This window comes from Lissotriton helveticus, chromosome 6 (genome assembly GCF_964261635.1).
Source record: "Lissotriton helveticus chromosome 6, aLisHel1.1, whole genome shotgun sequence".
Lineage (NCBI taxonomy): Eukaryota > Metazoa > Chordata > Amphibia > Caudata > Salamandridae > Lissotriton > Lissotriton helveticus.
The window spans coordinates 1,082,713,600-1,082,729,687 of NC_136067.1; the positions used below are offsets into that span (position 1 = coordinate 1,082,713,600).

The 16,088-nt window shown below is 46.2% G+C and overlaps 1 protein-coding gene across 3 annotated transcripts in view; it reads right to left on the reverse strand.

Annotated features, from left to right (window-relative positions):
• The window catches only part of PDCD2 (programmed cell death 2), a 519,296-nt gene that overhangs the window by 16,374 nt on the left and 486,834 nt on the right, over window positions 1-16,088 (reverse strand). Inside the window, exon 6 of one of the 3 annotated variants that reach the window (XM_078648731.1) lies at window positions 1,389-1,486. The exons of the other annotated variants lie outside the window; for them this stretch is intronic. Within the exon in view, the coding sequence (XP_078504857.1) occupies window positions 1,389-1,486 (98 nt within the window). The remainder of the gene's footprint in view (window positions 1-1,388; window positions 1,487-16,088) is intronic. 3 annotated transcript variants of the gene reach the window in all.

A 16,088-nucleotide genomic window follows, 5' to 3' on the forward strand; every position in this document is an offset into this window, starting at 1 on the left:
GCAGGGTGAAAGAATGCCTTATGGTGAACCCAAAAGAAAGGCAGACCATACACCCAATGGGGATGCTTTTTGAGAAAACGAAAGCCTGGCTCACTAGGGTGCAGGATTCAAACATTTTGGGCAAATTTATGAGCTCCTTGCTCCAACGAAGCGTCACTTTTTGTGATGCTCCCGTGGGGCAAACCACCAAATAATATTTATGAGGCAACGTAAAGCCTCTGTGTGGTTTTGAATGGCCTCTTAGATAAGGCAAGGCAGCAAAAATCTCTGTGTTGCCTTACTCTGCGCTAGGGAGATGCTCAATAGTCATTGCAGTAGTTGTTCCCATGCAACACCCATAGATTTAGAAGCTTCCCTAGATTTACCAGACCATGTAAACATGGGTAATGCCAAAACCTTACGCCTCCCGAGGCGAGACATAGCGAGGAGAAATAACAATTTCTTCTTGTTTATTCCTCTTTGTATGCGTGCTGCTTTCTGCAACACACATAGAAAGTGAAACACACCTCAAAAGATTGTTTCTGAGCAGGAATGTGCCCCTTCCTGCACTTAAACAATCCTGCCGACAACACAGGTACTGCTGCACCATGCTGCAAGGGTGCCTGCATTGGCACTAGGCAGCAGAAACTGCACCAGCGTGGGAGGAAAGGACAGGAATGCAACGTATTGCATAAATACAACACATTCTTGCCCTTACACTTTGACATAGGGTAGCGCAGCAAAGTGACTTGCTGCGTTGCCCTACGCCAAATCCCCATAAATGAGGCCCTATGTGCTTGGATAAGCTGGTACACTGTTGCAACTCCATGTCGGCAGTGCAGGATCTCTCCCCCAAGGAAGAGAAAGCCCTCTTTGGTAGAAGCTGCTCATTGGGACTCAGAGACCTCAGATTATTCAGAGCACTAGTGGCATCCCCAGTTTCATAGAGAAAACAAGGAACCTCCTTCTGAGGAACAGTAGCAGAGCCTGAAACAAATAATGGAGAAACGTTCAATTGGCCAGTGTCCTCCCCTGCACCTCTCATTGGGCTGTTCCTCCCATGGTAACAGACTATATACACAAAAAGAATTACGCAAAGCTATTGATAAGGAGACTGTAAGCCGTCTCTGAATAGATAAGGTGACTTCCACCCTGTCCATTGACCCAAATATGTTAATGTTTATGCAGAAATTCTTCTCCAGTTCTAAAAGAAGCACTGATTTGGGGGGATCCATTATCAAAATGATACGGCTACGACAGCCAAAGGCAAAGGAGTACCCATGGATTTCGATATCTGGTCAAGTTGTGGGTAAAAAGGGGTTATTCCTTTTGGACAGCACCAACTATTCCACCAAGCGGAGAAACAATACGCTATCCTCAAAGAAAGACATAAGCTTAGGTTACTTAACCTTATCAGAAGAGCGTCCATTTCCAGAAGGCCTCCTTTTCTGAAAACAGACTTTGACAGACTGCACAAATTTTGCAGGGCTCTGCACACCAGAGGCATCTGCAGATTAGAAACATTACATCAACTGAAATGCAATCGACTTTTATTTAACAGCAAGAACAAGCTAGTATAGAACAGAGCAGCTCTTAACAAGCTACCGCTCCCCCCTCCCAACAGCCCCCTCCCCCCTACTCCCCTCCACCCCAACTCCTGCCCCCCAGAGTCGCACAAGATCCGCCACGTATCACCTACACACAACATAACGTGCACCGAATAGATAGCTGCATACAGACACCCGCCTCCCAGGCCCACCCACACCCCATTCCCCTGCGCCTCTCGACCCCTGCATCACACCCCCGGGAGGTCATCCAGCTCCACGGGAGGCTCAGAAGGCCTCCTTTTCGGAGTTTTTTTTATTTAAAGGAAGGATTTGGGCCGATTCATCGTTACCGCCATTGCCTTGAAGAAGTATTCAACAAGAACCTTTCTGGAAAGGCCAGCTGTGGCAGAAGGTTCACCAGTGGCTATTTCATGGAGAAAGCCTACAATGATCTAAACATTCCTACAGTAGAGAAGGTACATCAAAAACGATTTGCAGTGTTTTTTCATTCATACCCACATTTGAACTAAGCCAGGTCTAGCAACTTTCCGTCAAGTTAAAGAGTGAGGCATGTCTCTTCTTCCCATTAAGACTGGCGGGGAGAGGGTACACAGATTTGTCCACAACTTGAAATCAGAGATTCAAGGATCATGTAGACAAGTCCAGGGGGTTGTAACAAGTAAAGACCAACATAACCTGGAATTTCTCTACAGGAAAAAGTGATAGATGCTGAAAAGGAGGAGCTAATAAGGAAGGGGAACATAAACAAACTCCTCACAGCTTTCTAAGTAAAATCGTTCTTCAAAAATTGAAGGCTCATGGGTTTTCGACTGGCATAGTTCAAGTGAAGTCAATGCATCACTCAAATTGTCACATTACGAAGAAAGGTATCCATTGAGAGATACCCTGTCAACTCAGCCATGCATACATGATGGTCACTATCATTCAACCCCACTAAAGATTTCTACAGGTCAGGTTGCGAAAGCAGACTTTTAAATTCAAGCCTTTTGCCAGCGCTGTGTTGCTTCACCGCGATGATGAGGAAGATTTAGGATTTCTGAGAGGGTAGGATATTCTATGTGGATAACATAATATTCATGTTCCAGGATCCAGAGATGGTTCAGAGCCTGCTGAGTCTAGCAAGGTCTATAGTGCCTCAGATGAATCAAGAACACTCTGACATCAGAACTCGGACAAGAGACCAATAGAGTTCTTAGGATTAAGGGCAGATGTCAGTTGCGTCTAGTCAAGATATAGACAGCCAAAGAAAAGTTTGAAATAAGGATATAGTATTATTAAGACAAGTGTCCAGAGTAGTGGGCTGCTATCTTTCTCGAATCGGGCCATTTTCCGAGTCTGCTACATTACACAGTCCATCAGATGGTGAAAATCCTTCATTTAAGTGGGGGATTATGTTACGCAGATACTGTACACTGTCCAGTGAAGCCAGGAAGGAAATCTAACTGAGTAAATGTTAAGAAAGGCTGCAAAAGCAGGACGAATTTGGATTTCTCCCCAGTTTGGATACAGGATTCTGACATCACTAGACTGGGATGGAGAGACACATCTAGAGATCCCACAGCATAAAAATTACCTGGAACTACTGGGGGCTCCCTTTCCATGAAATGTCTAATAAGAGACAAGACGATCTGTCTTGTCGGTCCAGTACATTAATAGGCTGGTAGAAAAACAGTCAAAATCGCTGGTGGAGATAGCCAAGAACTACTGCCTGGAGCAAAAAGGCTTTTGGTAATAGTGGAAACTATTGTGGGCATAAACCTTTGTGGCAGACAACAGTGCCGGGGAGGGCAGATGTAGGAGGGAAGTAAGAGAGCGGGACAAGGCAGAAGCAGTGTATGTAAGGAGTGTAAAGCGGGGCCAAACGAGAACAGAAAAGAGCGGAAAAAACATTGAAAAGGGGGTTGCAGAAAAAACAAGCATTTACAATGCAACGGTCTCGCCTTTGCAAAAGTTAGAGCTATTGGCATTGTAAATGACAAAATTTGTATTTATGTGTTGGTTTTGAAAACAGATAAATAAATGGCATTGTCATTTACAATGCCAATAGCTTAATCTCTCGCAAATGCGAGACCTATTGGATTTGCAATGCAATAGGTCGCGTATTAACACGAGCTTAAGCGATTGACATTGCAAATAACACGTTTTATTTACGTTTCAAAAACACACAATAAACAAGCATATGTATGCATATATGTATGCATGCATTTATATAGATCTGCAGATGTGTATATATATATGTTTATATATGTATGTGTGTATATATATATATATATATATATATATATATATATATATATATACACACACACACACACAATATATAAATATATATATATACACACACACAAATGCATATGCATAGATACATATATATATTTATATATGTGCATATGTGTGCGCTTAGAGAGGTGTAGAGGTAGATAGTAGAGAGAGAGGTAGAGTGAGAGGTAGAGCGAGAGGTAAGAGGTAGAGAGTGAGTAGTAGAGAGTAAGTAGTAGAGTACAGAGAGTACTAGAGAGTGAGTACTAGAGTGAGTAGTAGAGAGTGGGTAGTAGAGAGTAGAGAGTAGTAGAGAGTGAGTAGTAGAGAGTGAGTAGTAGATAGTGAGTAGTAGAGAGTGAGGAGTAGAGAGTAGTAGAGAGCGAGTAGTAGAGAGTTAGTAGTAGAGTTAGTAGTAGAGTTAGTAGTAGAGAGTGAGTAGTAGAGAGTAGTGGAGAGTGAGTAGTAGAGAGTGAGTAGAGTAGTAGAGAGTAGTAGCGAGTGAGTAGTAGAGAGTGAGTAGTAGAGAACAAGTAGTAGAGAGTGAGTAGAGAGTGAGTAGTGGAGAGTAGTGGAGAGTAGTGGAGAGTAGTGGAGAGTAGTGGAGAGTAGTAGAGTAGTGAGTCGTAGAGAGTAGTGGAGAGGGAGTAGAGATTAGTAGAGAGAGTAGTAGAGAGTAGCAGAGAGTGAGTAGTAGAGTAGTAGAGTGAGTAGTAGAGTGAGTAGAGTAGTAGGGAGTGAGTAGTAGAGAGTAGTAGAGCGAGTAGTAGAGAGTAGTAGAGTGAGTAGTAGAGAGTGATTAGTACAGTGAGTAGAGAGTAGTCGAGTAGTAGAGAGAAGTAGAGTGCGTAGTAGAGAGTGAGTAGTACAGAGTAGTAGAGAGTGAGTAGAGAGTAGTAGAGTGAGTAGTAGAGAGTAGTAGAGAGTGAGTAGTAGAGAATGAGTAGTAGAGAATGAGTAGTAGAGAGTAGAGTAGCAGAGAGTAGAGTAGCAGAGAGTAGAGAGTAGAGTAGCAGAGAGTAGAGAGTAGAGTAGCAGAGAGTAGAGTAGCAGAGAGTAGAGTAGCAGAGAGTAGTAGAGTGTGTAGTACAGAGTGAGTAGTACAGAGTGAGTAGTAGAGAGTGAGTAGAGAGTAGTAGGGAGTAGTAGAAAGTAGTAGAGTGAGTAATAAAGAGTGAGTAGTAGAGAGTGAGTAGAGAGTACAGAGTAGAAGACAGTAGAGTAGTGGAGAGTGAGTAGAGTAGTAGAGAATGAGTAGAGAGTAGAGTAGTTGAGAGTAGTAGAGAGTGAGTAGTAGAGAATGAGCACTTAGAATGAAAACCCGACAGAATTTCCATACAGTTTAGAGTGTGTAGCCGTGGCCCCGATGGGTAGCGGGAATGTGCACAGTACACTAGAGGTTACCAGTAGTACCGGCTGCGGCAGGCAGCAAAAGAGAGAACTTTGGGGTTTAAATCCTGGCCTCGTCACTGTGACCGAATGTGTGATTCTGTGTAAATAACGCAATATCCCCCTTCTGCCTTCTCTGAAAGAGCCTGGCCATAGAACCATGATTGTCCGTCATTTTTGTGCGCTACGCAAATGCGATAAGGCAAGAGAATTTAAAGTACTCTGATCTTTTCTGGAAAACTTGCTCAGTGTATGTAAATTAATTATTTTGTGTGCTAGTGTAAACAATTTTCTGTAAAAGTGCTAGATTGTCAAGATGTATGTAGACCTCTAATTTCACCGTTTGTTAAGTAAATTATTAATCATATAAAGCAGCTCTATTCGTCCTGAGGGAAAGGGGGCGGGAGGTTTAATAAAAACTCATTTTTGAAGCAAGTAGTTTCGGTCTGAAATATGGCTGCAGCAGGATATCACTCGACTGAATACCCCGAGAACAAATGCACTCAGAGAAGACAGCCCAGTGGGTTGAGTCTTGAGGGGCAATATCTCGAGGCCGGGGACAGAGCACTAAATCCTCCCACAGAGAGTGAAATCAGTGATCTGGAGTTATTTACAGCACGCGGTACGAAGGCGTGCGACAGACCGCTGCGTTATTACTCATCATTACTAGAAGTAGTAACGGTGGCGCTAATAATTACGATTATAGTATAAACTATCAAATAAGGAATAATAACATGCGTAATATAATATACATAAAAATGAAAACAGTAAACCGAATATTAATCTAAAATAACGCCGATATTAATAATACATATAATAATATTAATAATAATAATAATAATTACAACACAAAAGAGGTAATAAAAAATAAAATCAAAAACAACACTTGTAACGGTATTGGAGGGACAGGTTTTCTTGCGCTCCGGAGGAAGGTTCACTTTCTGGTATACCTGGTGCGCCTCACATGTACCTCACAACATAGCGCCTTGTGCCTGGGCGGGAGTAAGGGGCGCCCAGAGGCACAGCAGGCCCCAGGACATGTTAGAGGGGCAGACCCCGACAGGGCCGGTTGCGTGATATATATTGCACCTGCCAGAAGTGCCTTCTGTGGTGTATGCAAAAACCCACAGGTGAGTTGGGATCAGCGCCTCGAAGCGCATCAGGGCTGAATACGCGCTTTACAAATAAAGCATCAAATATCCATGCATAAAACACATTATGGTACCACACCCGCATTGCACGTGGCCATAACATAAAAGCAACATGCCACATGGCGGCCACATGTTATGTATTACGCAGCGCTAAAATACAAGCGCCATTAACAAACCGTGATGTAACGACCTGGAATATAACACACCATACCAGACCATAACGGTGCATAGCATAGCATCAGGTACACAGAATTAGATAATGGGCCAAGCCAAGCTATTACATCCCAGTACCAAGCTATATCAGAACTACCATACCATAATACTCCATAATATACCACCTTATGTTTATTATTCTGTCGCCTTTGCCAAGGCTTGTGCTACAGAAATGACATGCGCGCCCCTACAGTTTTAAGTACCTTTATGTAACACACAATGTGCCTAGTCATTTTCGTCATATTGCGCTATCTGTACCATTCCATCCGCAACGCCCATACCATAACCTTGCTTTCTATACTATGCGACGTCAAACATACTGTATATAGATTTCCCTAGCACACCATGTCATTACCTGTTGTACAATATCAGAATATTCTACCGTATGTTACACCCTTTGTTAACAAACTATCCATGAGAATTCACGATATAGGAAGGCTTATCGCGACATTTAATACTCTACCAAGCCACCTTATCACCGTCCATAACAGCCTGGTAATTTCTTAAAGTGCTATGCCATAAGAGTCCACAGCATACCGTGCCATGCTTGAAGGTGTTTATGTCGCGACATGCATTGGACGCCTGGCACTGGTGCCGCCGGGCTGTTACCCCGGTTGATTTCTTGGCCCCACACCCTCGCGGGTTAGTATGTAAATAGAGAGCATAGTTTTGGTTTGGTGGGGGGATGGGGGTCCCAGCGCTGCCTTGCTTCTCTGTCGCGACTAAACGATCAGTAGGCCTTCACACGAGGGGCTTCTGGGGCAGCAATCACATCTTCGTGTACCCACATTTTGTTCTAGGAAACGCTCGCAGTTTCTTTTTTAATCAATACAAATCGTATCTCATTTACAATATTTCTGTGTCTGATTTCTAGTGTTTCCAGCAAGAGATTTCGAGGCGCTGCACGAGGCATGCGAGTCAGAAAAATGAGGGAGCAGATTCCCCGCTCTGGAGGAGAAAGCCCTCTAAATTCAGGAGCTGGTACTGCCCGTGGCTTCTCTCTGCACCCAAGGGTCATTCCACAGCCGACCAGAGAGTTTCAGATTCACCTACCAACTTGCGGCAGGACTGTGATCGACAGCGGTCCCACGGCACGTGGCACGTGAGGGAGGGAGGGAGTCACAGACTAGAACACAGCAACTCTGCCACAGACCACTACACTGCGGGACAGAGCAGCAGAGCATCCTCCCTTGTAACAGAGAACCACAGACAAGTCGATCGCCACAGACCATCGTCCCTAGAGACAGAGGCAAGGAGCCACAGGCTACACCCCGCGCTAGCCTCCCACGAAGTCACAGAAATACAGACCACCCCACGGCGGTCAAGCGTGCTACAAGTGCAACCCCCACCCCCCAGATCACCACACAACCACTGACGCACACCGGCCGCTGCCGGACACGGAAGAGCAGAACCACAACCAAGCATCAGAGAGCACCCTCCGACCGTCCACCGAGATGCAGAGTCACAAAGAAGCCGGGTAGAGTCACAGGACCTGGGACCACTCTACAGCACGCCACGGTGCAACAACGTGCAGCTGAGGACACAGGTAGAGACAGGGAGAGGTGTGTGTGAGCGAGAAAAATATACACAACAAAGTGTGTGAGGAAAGACAGAGATAGGGGAGAGGAAGAGTAAGTAAAATAGATAGAAAAGAGGAGTAAAGGAGAAGTAAATAAGCAGAAAGTGGAGAGAGGGCTGGAGGATGTAGGGCGTGGGAGAGAAAAAGAAAACTAAGGAGACGGGGAGGGATAGAAACAAGAAAAAACAAGATGCAAGATGCGTTTCCTAATGGTACCTTCCTAACAGTAACTAATCCAAATTATATACATAACAAAACGCCACTGTTCTATTTCACCTTTCACAGACTGCGTAACGCAATGCGTGCACATTTTCTCACATTTCCTTTGGAGTCTCCGACTCTGCAGTCCCTACACACACTCCTAATCAGTTCCACGAGACATTAATAATAACTAAACTATATAGGGCGGCCAGGGAGGAGAAAATGCCAGCTCGTAGTAATAAGAGTCTGGAGACATGTAATAGGTCCTTACCCCGTGATAGCGATAGTTCCAACAGCATGACCTTAAAAAACGTACATTTATTAAGTCCGGCTAAGCATCACCCAAAATGTTTCCGCTCCATGAGCCGTGGTACTCCGTGATCATGGAGTCGACCAGGAGAGAGCGACCAGCCAGCTCACTCGTTCGAGTGACCTGCCGCCATCTTGCCTCCTAGGTTCATCCACAAAATACCATTCCAATGCATTTACAAACCAATACCTCTTACTCGCGTACTGGGGCTAAGCTATTAAATGTTTGTTCTTTTTGTCACACACGGCTCATGGAGCGGAAACATTTTGGGTGATGCTTAGCCGGACTTAATAAATGTACGTTTTTTAAGGTCATGCTGTTGGAACTATCGCTATCACGGAACCGACTTACCAGCAGGATTCTTTGTCCAGGGCTTGGCTCCTCTACTCGCTGCGCCGGCCACCACTCAGTGTTTCACCTGCCTGGGTCCTTGTGTTCCATCATGCCTCCCAAGGTGCAGGGGAGGAACCTAGCGGCTGTGGCGAGTCGCGCTCCTGCAACCCGTGAACTTGGTTCGGCAAAGTCAGCCGGCGCAGAGGGGGAGTCACCGGTCACGCAAGGGGGAACATCAGCAGCTGCTGCCGCCGGGGACATAGTTCAGAGTCAGCTAATGCCCTCGGGAGTAGCGGTACCGGCCTCGGCCAAAACCAGGCAGACCCTCCCCGCTATGTTTAAATCCCGGGCGGGCAAAATGAAGACGCTGCAGCAACCAAATAAAACAAGCATTGGCGCGCGGGTGTGAAAGTAAAGCAGCGCTGCGGCGAAATAAAATTAAAAAAGCGCTATTGTGTGCTTCCGCTTTGGCCGGCAATGCTTCCGGGTCGCCGCAGGCAGCGCGGCGGCCCGCCCTGCACGGGGAAGGGAGGCAGCTTTCGAGGAGGACAGCACCTGGCCGCGAGCGCGTTCTCGTGCGCGTGGCCTTAACAAATCGGCGCGCGCGGCCAGTGCTGTCCTCCTGGGAAGCTGAGCCGCTAACAATAAGGTCTCTGGCGAGAGCGAGCTTCGCTCGCTTCTAGCCGAGACCTAAAAAACGGGCACAAAGAACAGAGTGAAAATACACAAGCAATATGCACAAGAAAGAAAAAAATGTGTAGTAAGGAAAAAAAGAAAAACTAGAGAGAAGAGCAAATAAGAGCTAGAAAAAAAAGCTGAGACAAGAGAGACAACGAAGAGTTAAAAGCAAGAAACGAAAATGAGGAGCATGAATGGGCAGATAAGCGAATGGGCTCAGTGAGAGAGTGAAGAACTAAGACAAAGGCACAAAAAGCAGTGAGATGGCGGAAAAAAAGTCCATCAGACACAGAGCAAAAACAGTCCAGTCAAGTCGGCAGACAGACAAGAACAGAAACAAGGCAAAGACAGACACAAAACAAGGCAAACAGAAATAGGATAAGAGACACCAGAAACGAGAGTGGAGAAAGAGAGAAAGAAGAGAGAGACAGTGGAGAGTAGTAGGACAGCAAGACAGGGAGCCTCACTCGTGCTGGTGTGGGGTCCGGCCAGGATTTGGCTGGGCGGAGGACCAGGCACAGGTAAGCCCAAATTGGGAGCCCTGACGCACCTTCTTATTTTTAAACTACGTGGAAAACAAATAAACCACATATCCCCGTGTACACATGACGGTCTGACAATCATCAAACGTCCCATTGGCCCAATGGGACCGACTAGGATGCAAGATAAAAACAAGCATTTGCAATGGAATAGGTCTTGCCTTTACGAGAGTTTGAGCTATTGGCATTGTAAATGACAATAGCTTAAATTCCCTCAAATGTGAGACCTATTTCATTGCAAATCTTTGTTGTTTCTATGCGCCCCATGCCACGCTTGCACGCTAATAGAGGCCACGCTCCATTCAGTAGACGAGCCGGGTTTTAAGAAAGGGGCATGTCTGCCATTAAAGTAATAGAGCGGTATGGGGCGCTTTTACCGAAAAAGAATTTGAAAGAAATACTTTTTGGGAAAAAGCGCCTCAAACAGCACTTTTACTTTAAAGGTGGCTGCGTTGCTTTATTTAGACGTAGCTCATCTACAGAAAGGGGCATGGCCTCTATTAACAAGCAAGCGCACATGGGGCGCTAGCAAACAACAAAAAAAGTGTCTTAAAAGTATTTATTTATTTATTTAATGCCGCAAATAGGCCCAGATCTCTGTACTGGGGTGAATGTATGACATTGTTCTGCATTCTGTCCATCAACTGTTGTTTTTGCAAATAAACCAAAGGTGCAAGTGCCACAGTGGTGTGCCATGCCATAAAACAAAAATGAAAGCATTAGGAGAGAGTTTGTCTTGCCTGCAACCGCAGGCAGGTTAAACTAAATAGTGCTCGAAGGCTGTAATTAAAGCTTACCAAGTAACAATACACGCAACGGGGGTGTCGCCATGGGAGGTTACAAGATGAGACAAGGAGGTACTAAGGAGGGACTACTAAGCCTATTGACCAATGAAGAGCCAGAGTTTACTAGACACACATTGACACAAGCCAATGTAAAATATGGGCAGAGCTTCGAGTCCATACCTGAATAGAGCATGCCTTGCAGAGTAGCGCATGCGCTGGCCAGGCTCGACCTAAGCTTAGCTGCGATAAATCCTGGTCTCGCAGCTCGTACGGTCCCGCATCTCTTTTTCAGCATTGTGTGTGTGGGGGAGCGAGTATGTGTCCAGCCTGGGAGGTGGGTGTCTGCAGGTACAATTTGTTTGAAGATGTTCACAAGAGTCAGGAGAATGGAAAGAGGGAGCAGATTAGGCTGTCAGTCTCCCCCACAAACAATGAGAAGAGTCCAAGAGAAGCTGGCGAGGGCCAAAGTGACAGAGGAGCAGAGAGAGGTTGAAGGGTAAGATAGTGATGCACGAGGATCGGCAAGCCATACCTGCAGCCAGTGTGGGAATTGGAAAACATTTACTCAGGAAACTCATAAATTGTAGGTCAAGGTGTGGCAGAGGAAATGGGGTGAAGTCACAGACGGCGGAAATTGAAAAGCAGAATGAAAGCCAACTTGTACATTTATCACCGTAAGGCCATTCGGGATGTGTATCCAGACTTTCCTGCGGAACCTGCGACTCTGCGAGCACTGCAGGCGGTGCTTACGGGGAGAGTCGTAAAGGACGTATCACTAATGCGCTATAACGCTTCCCAGCGGAAACGTGAGTTAGAAGATCACCCATCATGCCAGCGCTGGCAGGCTGCGATCGGTAATCCAATCTCGATGGAGGTCTGGAAGGCCTGCTGTCAGCTTACGGGCCGACTTACGGCCAACTGCAACCTCAGAATCATACATTTTAAATACCTGCCTCAGGTATATTACTCGCCATTGAGGCTCCACAAGTATGGCTTGCGAGAGACTGCGAACGGTGTGCGTTGTGGTGCAGCGAATGCTGATTTTTACCATGTTGCATGGCTGTGTGGGCCTGTGCTGGCCTTCTGGACTGATGTGACTCGCATTCTGTCGGAGGTGGTGTTGGAACGTGTGGTGTGGCCTGTCTGCCTGAGATGTGCCTGCTTGGTTATATGAAACGCTTAAGGCCAACTAATAGACGCATTGTTGCGATCTCCACTTTGTTTACCAAGAGAGCGGTGGTGCAGCGGTGGGGATCGAGTTCTTGTGCTCTACGCATTTCATTTGGTTTGCAATGCTTCTCAATCGTGAATGTGTCCTTTCTTTTTTGGATATGAACTTGACAAAATTGATAAATAAAGTTTTAAAAATTAAAAAATAAATTAAAAAAACTTGTAAATTTACTTAAAAAGAATTCAGCTGCAAAAAAATTGCCAGCATGGACAAATATGAGAGCAAATCTATTTTCTAGCTTACTTAACTGATCAGAAAGAGGCTGTATTGCAAAATATCTTACAGGGTTAAGACACAGGTTAAGACACCTACTGCACAGATCTTTGCTTGCCAAGCAATTTTGAGGGGATTATAATAGCCGTAAGTTAATTCTGGTCGTTAATGGAGTTCTGGGTTTTATCCAATCACAGTTTTGACTCACAGTAGCATAAAGCAGTGCTTCCCAAACTGTGGGTCATGACCCACTAGTTAGCTGGTTTTTGGTGGGTCGAGAAAGTCTAAGCAATAAATTCAGATGCCTTTAAATTCTGTGCTTATCTTGTCACAATTGCTGTGCTTGAAAGGCAGATCACGTCAAACTGTATCTTATACTGCTTATTTTTAACATGAGGACCAGTGATTACAAACTCATCTCACTTTGCAGCGGAGAAAATAAAATAAAGTGAATTATGTGATAATCTTGCTGGGGTACATGAAGAGTGAAAGGAAATGTAAGATGTAATTATTTCTTAACACGACAACATATAAATACTGGCAAATCAACTGTACACAATCACCAGTTAGGAAAGCAAAAATGAAGCCCGTTTTTTTTTAATGCTGAAGTGTGATGAAAATAAAGATTTTAAAGATGATCAGAACAGATCAAGACACTACTTGGTGATGCATAAATAAAATGTTCAATGCAACCCCATTTCCACACATTGTCATTTGTGTGCAATATAACTGTACGTCTGGAAATATAGTGATTATTTCAATTAAAAATGTGCTGTCTGTAAATGACAATGGTTTAGTTCTAATAAAAAATTACCCACCTTGGGGAGGAGCTTGGCGCGCGTCCAAGATGGCCGCGTGAGCTCGGGGCTCCCGAGACCCCCGCTGCCGCCGGGAATATCCAGTAAATTATCCTGATCTCTCGACACTGATTTGGATGATTGATTGACAGTGGCACCGAATGAGACATTCCGCTGCCGAATCTGACCACGAGGAGTGAAGTTGGTGAGTCCGAGAGATCGGGGCCTGAACCGGAGGGCGACCGGGGTCTTGGATGGGAGGCGACCCGGTCCAGAGTTGAACAACATCGGATCGATCGACCGGAAGTGGCCGGTCTGGACCCCCGTTTTGGTTTCCGGTCACGGATAAGTAGACTGTGGGTGCCCCATCTTTTAGGGCCCCCCCCCCTAATAGAAATGTCCCCCCCTTGTGCACTGGTCGATTGTGTACGAATGCGCTGTCCTTGAGGTGGTGGCCTGGTTGGTGACGACGATTTGCCGAGCAAGGGCGGAGGAGCCGAGGGTCGTTCCGCGCTCTTGTGGCAAGTCTGGTCCTAGCGATGGCGACTAAACCGGAGGTGGAGAAGGCCCAGGTGAAATCGTCCAGGACGAGCCGTACAGTGCAATCTAATAAATTGGACTGTTACACAGTTAGGAAGGGTTCGCCTGGGGTGTCTGGTCGGATACAAGATGGCGGTGCGGAGGGCCCGAGCTCAACACTGGAACCCACATTGCATGATGTAATGGCGGCCATAGAGGGGGTTCGTACTTCTCTCGGTCAACAGATGCAGACTTTGGACCACAAGTTAGACACTGCGACCATTGAGGTCAACCTGATCTGGGCAGATCTCACAAAAACGAACGAGAGAGTGAAATCCATAGACATTAAGACAGCGAGCCTGACGGACGACGTGGTGGAGCTCCAGCAGGAAGTGCGCAACTTAAGGGCCGCTGGAGAGGTGCAGAGTCGACAACTGGATGAGTTCGAAGGGAGAGCCAGGAGGTATAATGTTCGCCTTACCGGGGTACCGGAGAATGCAGAGGGGCAGGCCCCTGATCTATTTGTGGAAGACATTATTACAAAACATCTGCAGCCTAAGGGCCTGAGTACCCTTTTCACGGTTGAGAGGGAGCACAGGGTCCCCGGAGGGAGACCGCGCCCAGGCGCTCCTCCCCGACCGATGATTGTGAGGGTCCTTAATTTTAGGGACAGAGACGCTATCCTACAGGCCTCAAGGTCGAATGGGCCTCTGAAATTTGAAAACTTGTTGTTGAACTTTTATCCTGACTTTACTCAAAAGGTGCAGAAGCAGCGGCAGAGTTTTTTTTAGGAGTCAAGCAACGGCTACAAGTCAAAGGTTATAAATAAGACTTGATGTATCCAGCTAAGCTCCGAGTGGAGGTGCAAGGAAAGGCTTGGTTTTTCGATTATCCGGAGGCGGCGTCAGACTGGGTCAATGGATTGCTGACGCGGACGGAGCCGCAGGAGCGCGATGGCGAGGCAGCGGAAGAGGCAGAAGACCAGTGACTTTATTTGGGACAGTGGAAATGTGATTTGGGGGGGGGCAATGTTGAGTGCATATTCACCTGATTGACTGATACCAGTGTTGGACATGGCGGGAAGGTGGGGATCCGGGGTGCTGGACTCCTCCTCGAATCTATATTTAGATAGTGGTTTGTTTGTGAATGGGGTGACAGGCACACTGCGAGTTGGGGTTTGGCGAAGGCAGAGTGCAGGGGTGCAGGGGGTTGGGGTGTGTTGACGAGAGTGTGTTTTTTCTTTTTTCTTTTTTGTTTTTTGATCTCAAGTGTCACCATGCTACTGTATTTGGAACTGCACAGGTACGGAGACACGTAGTTCCCAGGGGTCCGGAATGAGGGTACTGAGCTGGAATGTGAATGGCTTGGGCGACAAGATCAAGAGAGGGATGGTGAATCAGCTCGTTAGGAGGCATGGGCCGGACGTAGTGCTTCTCCAGGAGACGCACTTGGTTGGAAATAAATGTCTGGATCTTCACAGGGGTGGATTTAAGTTGGTGGCACATGCAGGCTTTACAACTGGGTCCAGAGGAGTTGGGATCTTGGTCAAAAACTCCTTTCCACTGTCGGTGCAAAACACTTGGGTTGACCAGAGGGGGAGATATGGCTGGTTGGGGGCCGTACTGTGACTTTGATGTCGGTGTATGTGCCACCGGGCCTGCAGGCTGAAACTTATCGTGATCTGGGGAATGTTTTTATATCGTTTCCTCTGGGTGACCTGGTGATTGGTGGAGACTAACTCGATCCTGGATGGGGAGATAGATCGTAGTCCTCCTCGAGTGCTCCGCCCATCACAGCGGTGGCTGCCGGACTTCCTGGCGACATTGGGTCTGATTGATGGATGGCGCGCACGTAACCCGATGGTCACACATTATTCTCATGTGTCCGCGGCTCATGGTAGTCTGTCTAGGTTGGATTACGCGTTACTCCCGGCGGCGATGACACCTAAGATTTGCGAAGCGCATTACCTCAGGAGGGGTATCTCTGATCATTCCCCATTATGGCTTATCATTAGATTGGATTTGCCGGCGGTTGGCAGGGTTGCTCCTATCAGTGCGTGAAAAAGGGGGGGGTGGGTAACCCAATATACCCTTGCGGGTTCGGGCAAATGTACAAGAAAAAAGTACCTGCAAGGGTTTTATTTGTGTATCTTATCAGAGCTCAGACTTCGTGGAGGTCTCATTATTTGTCTGGTCCAGCTTAATTTGGAATCTGTACAATTAATATTGAAAGCTACAACAAATTGCCAAATTCTTAATTCACTCACAAATGTGTATATTAAAAAGGAGAAGTTAACAACAACACAGGAAAGTTTTCTTATTAAAAAAAGTTTTTATTTTTATAT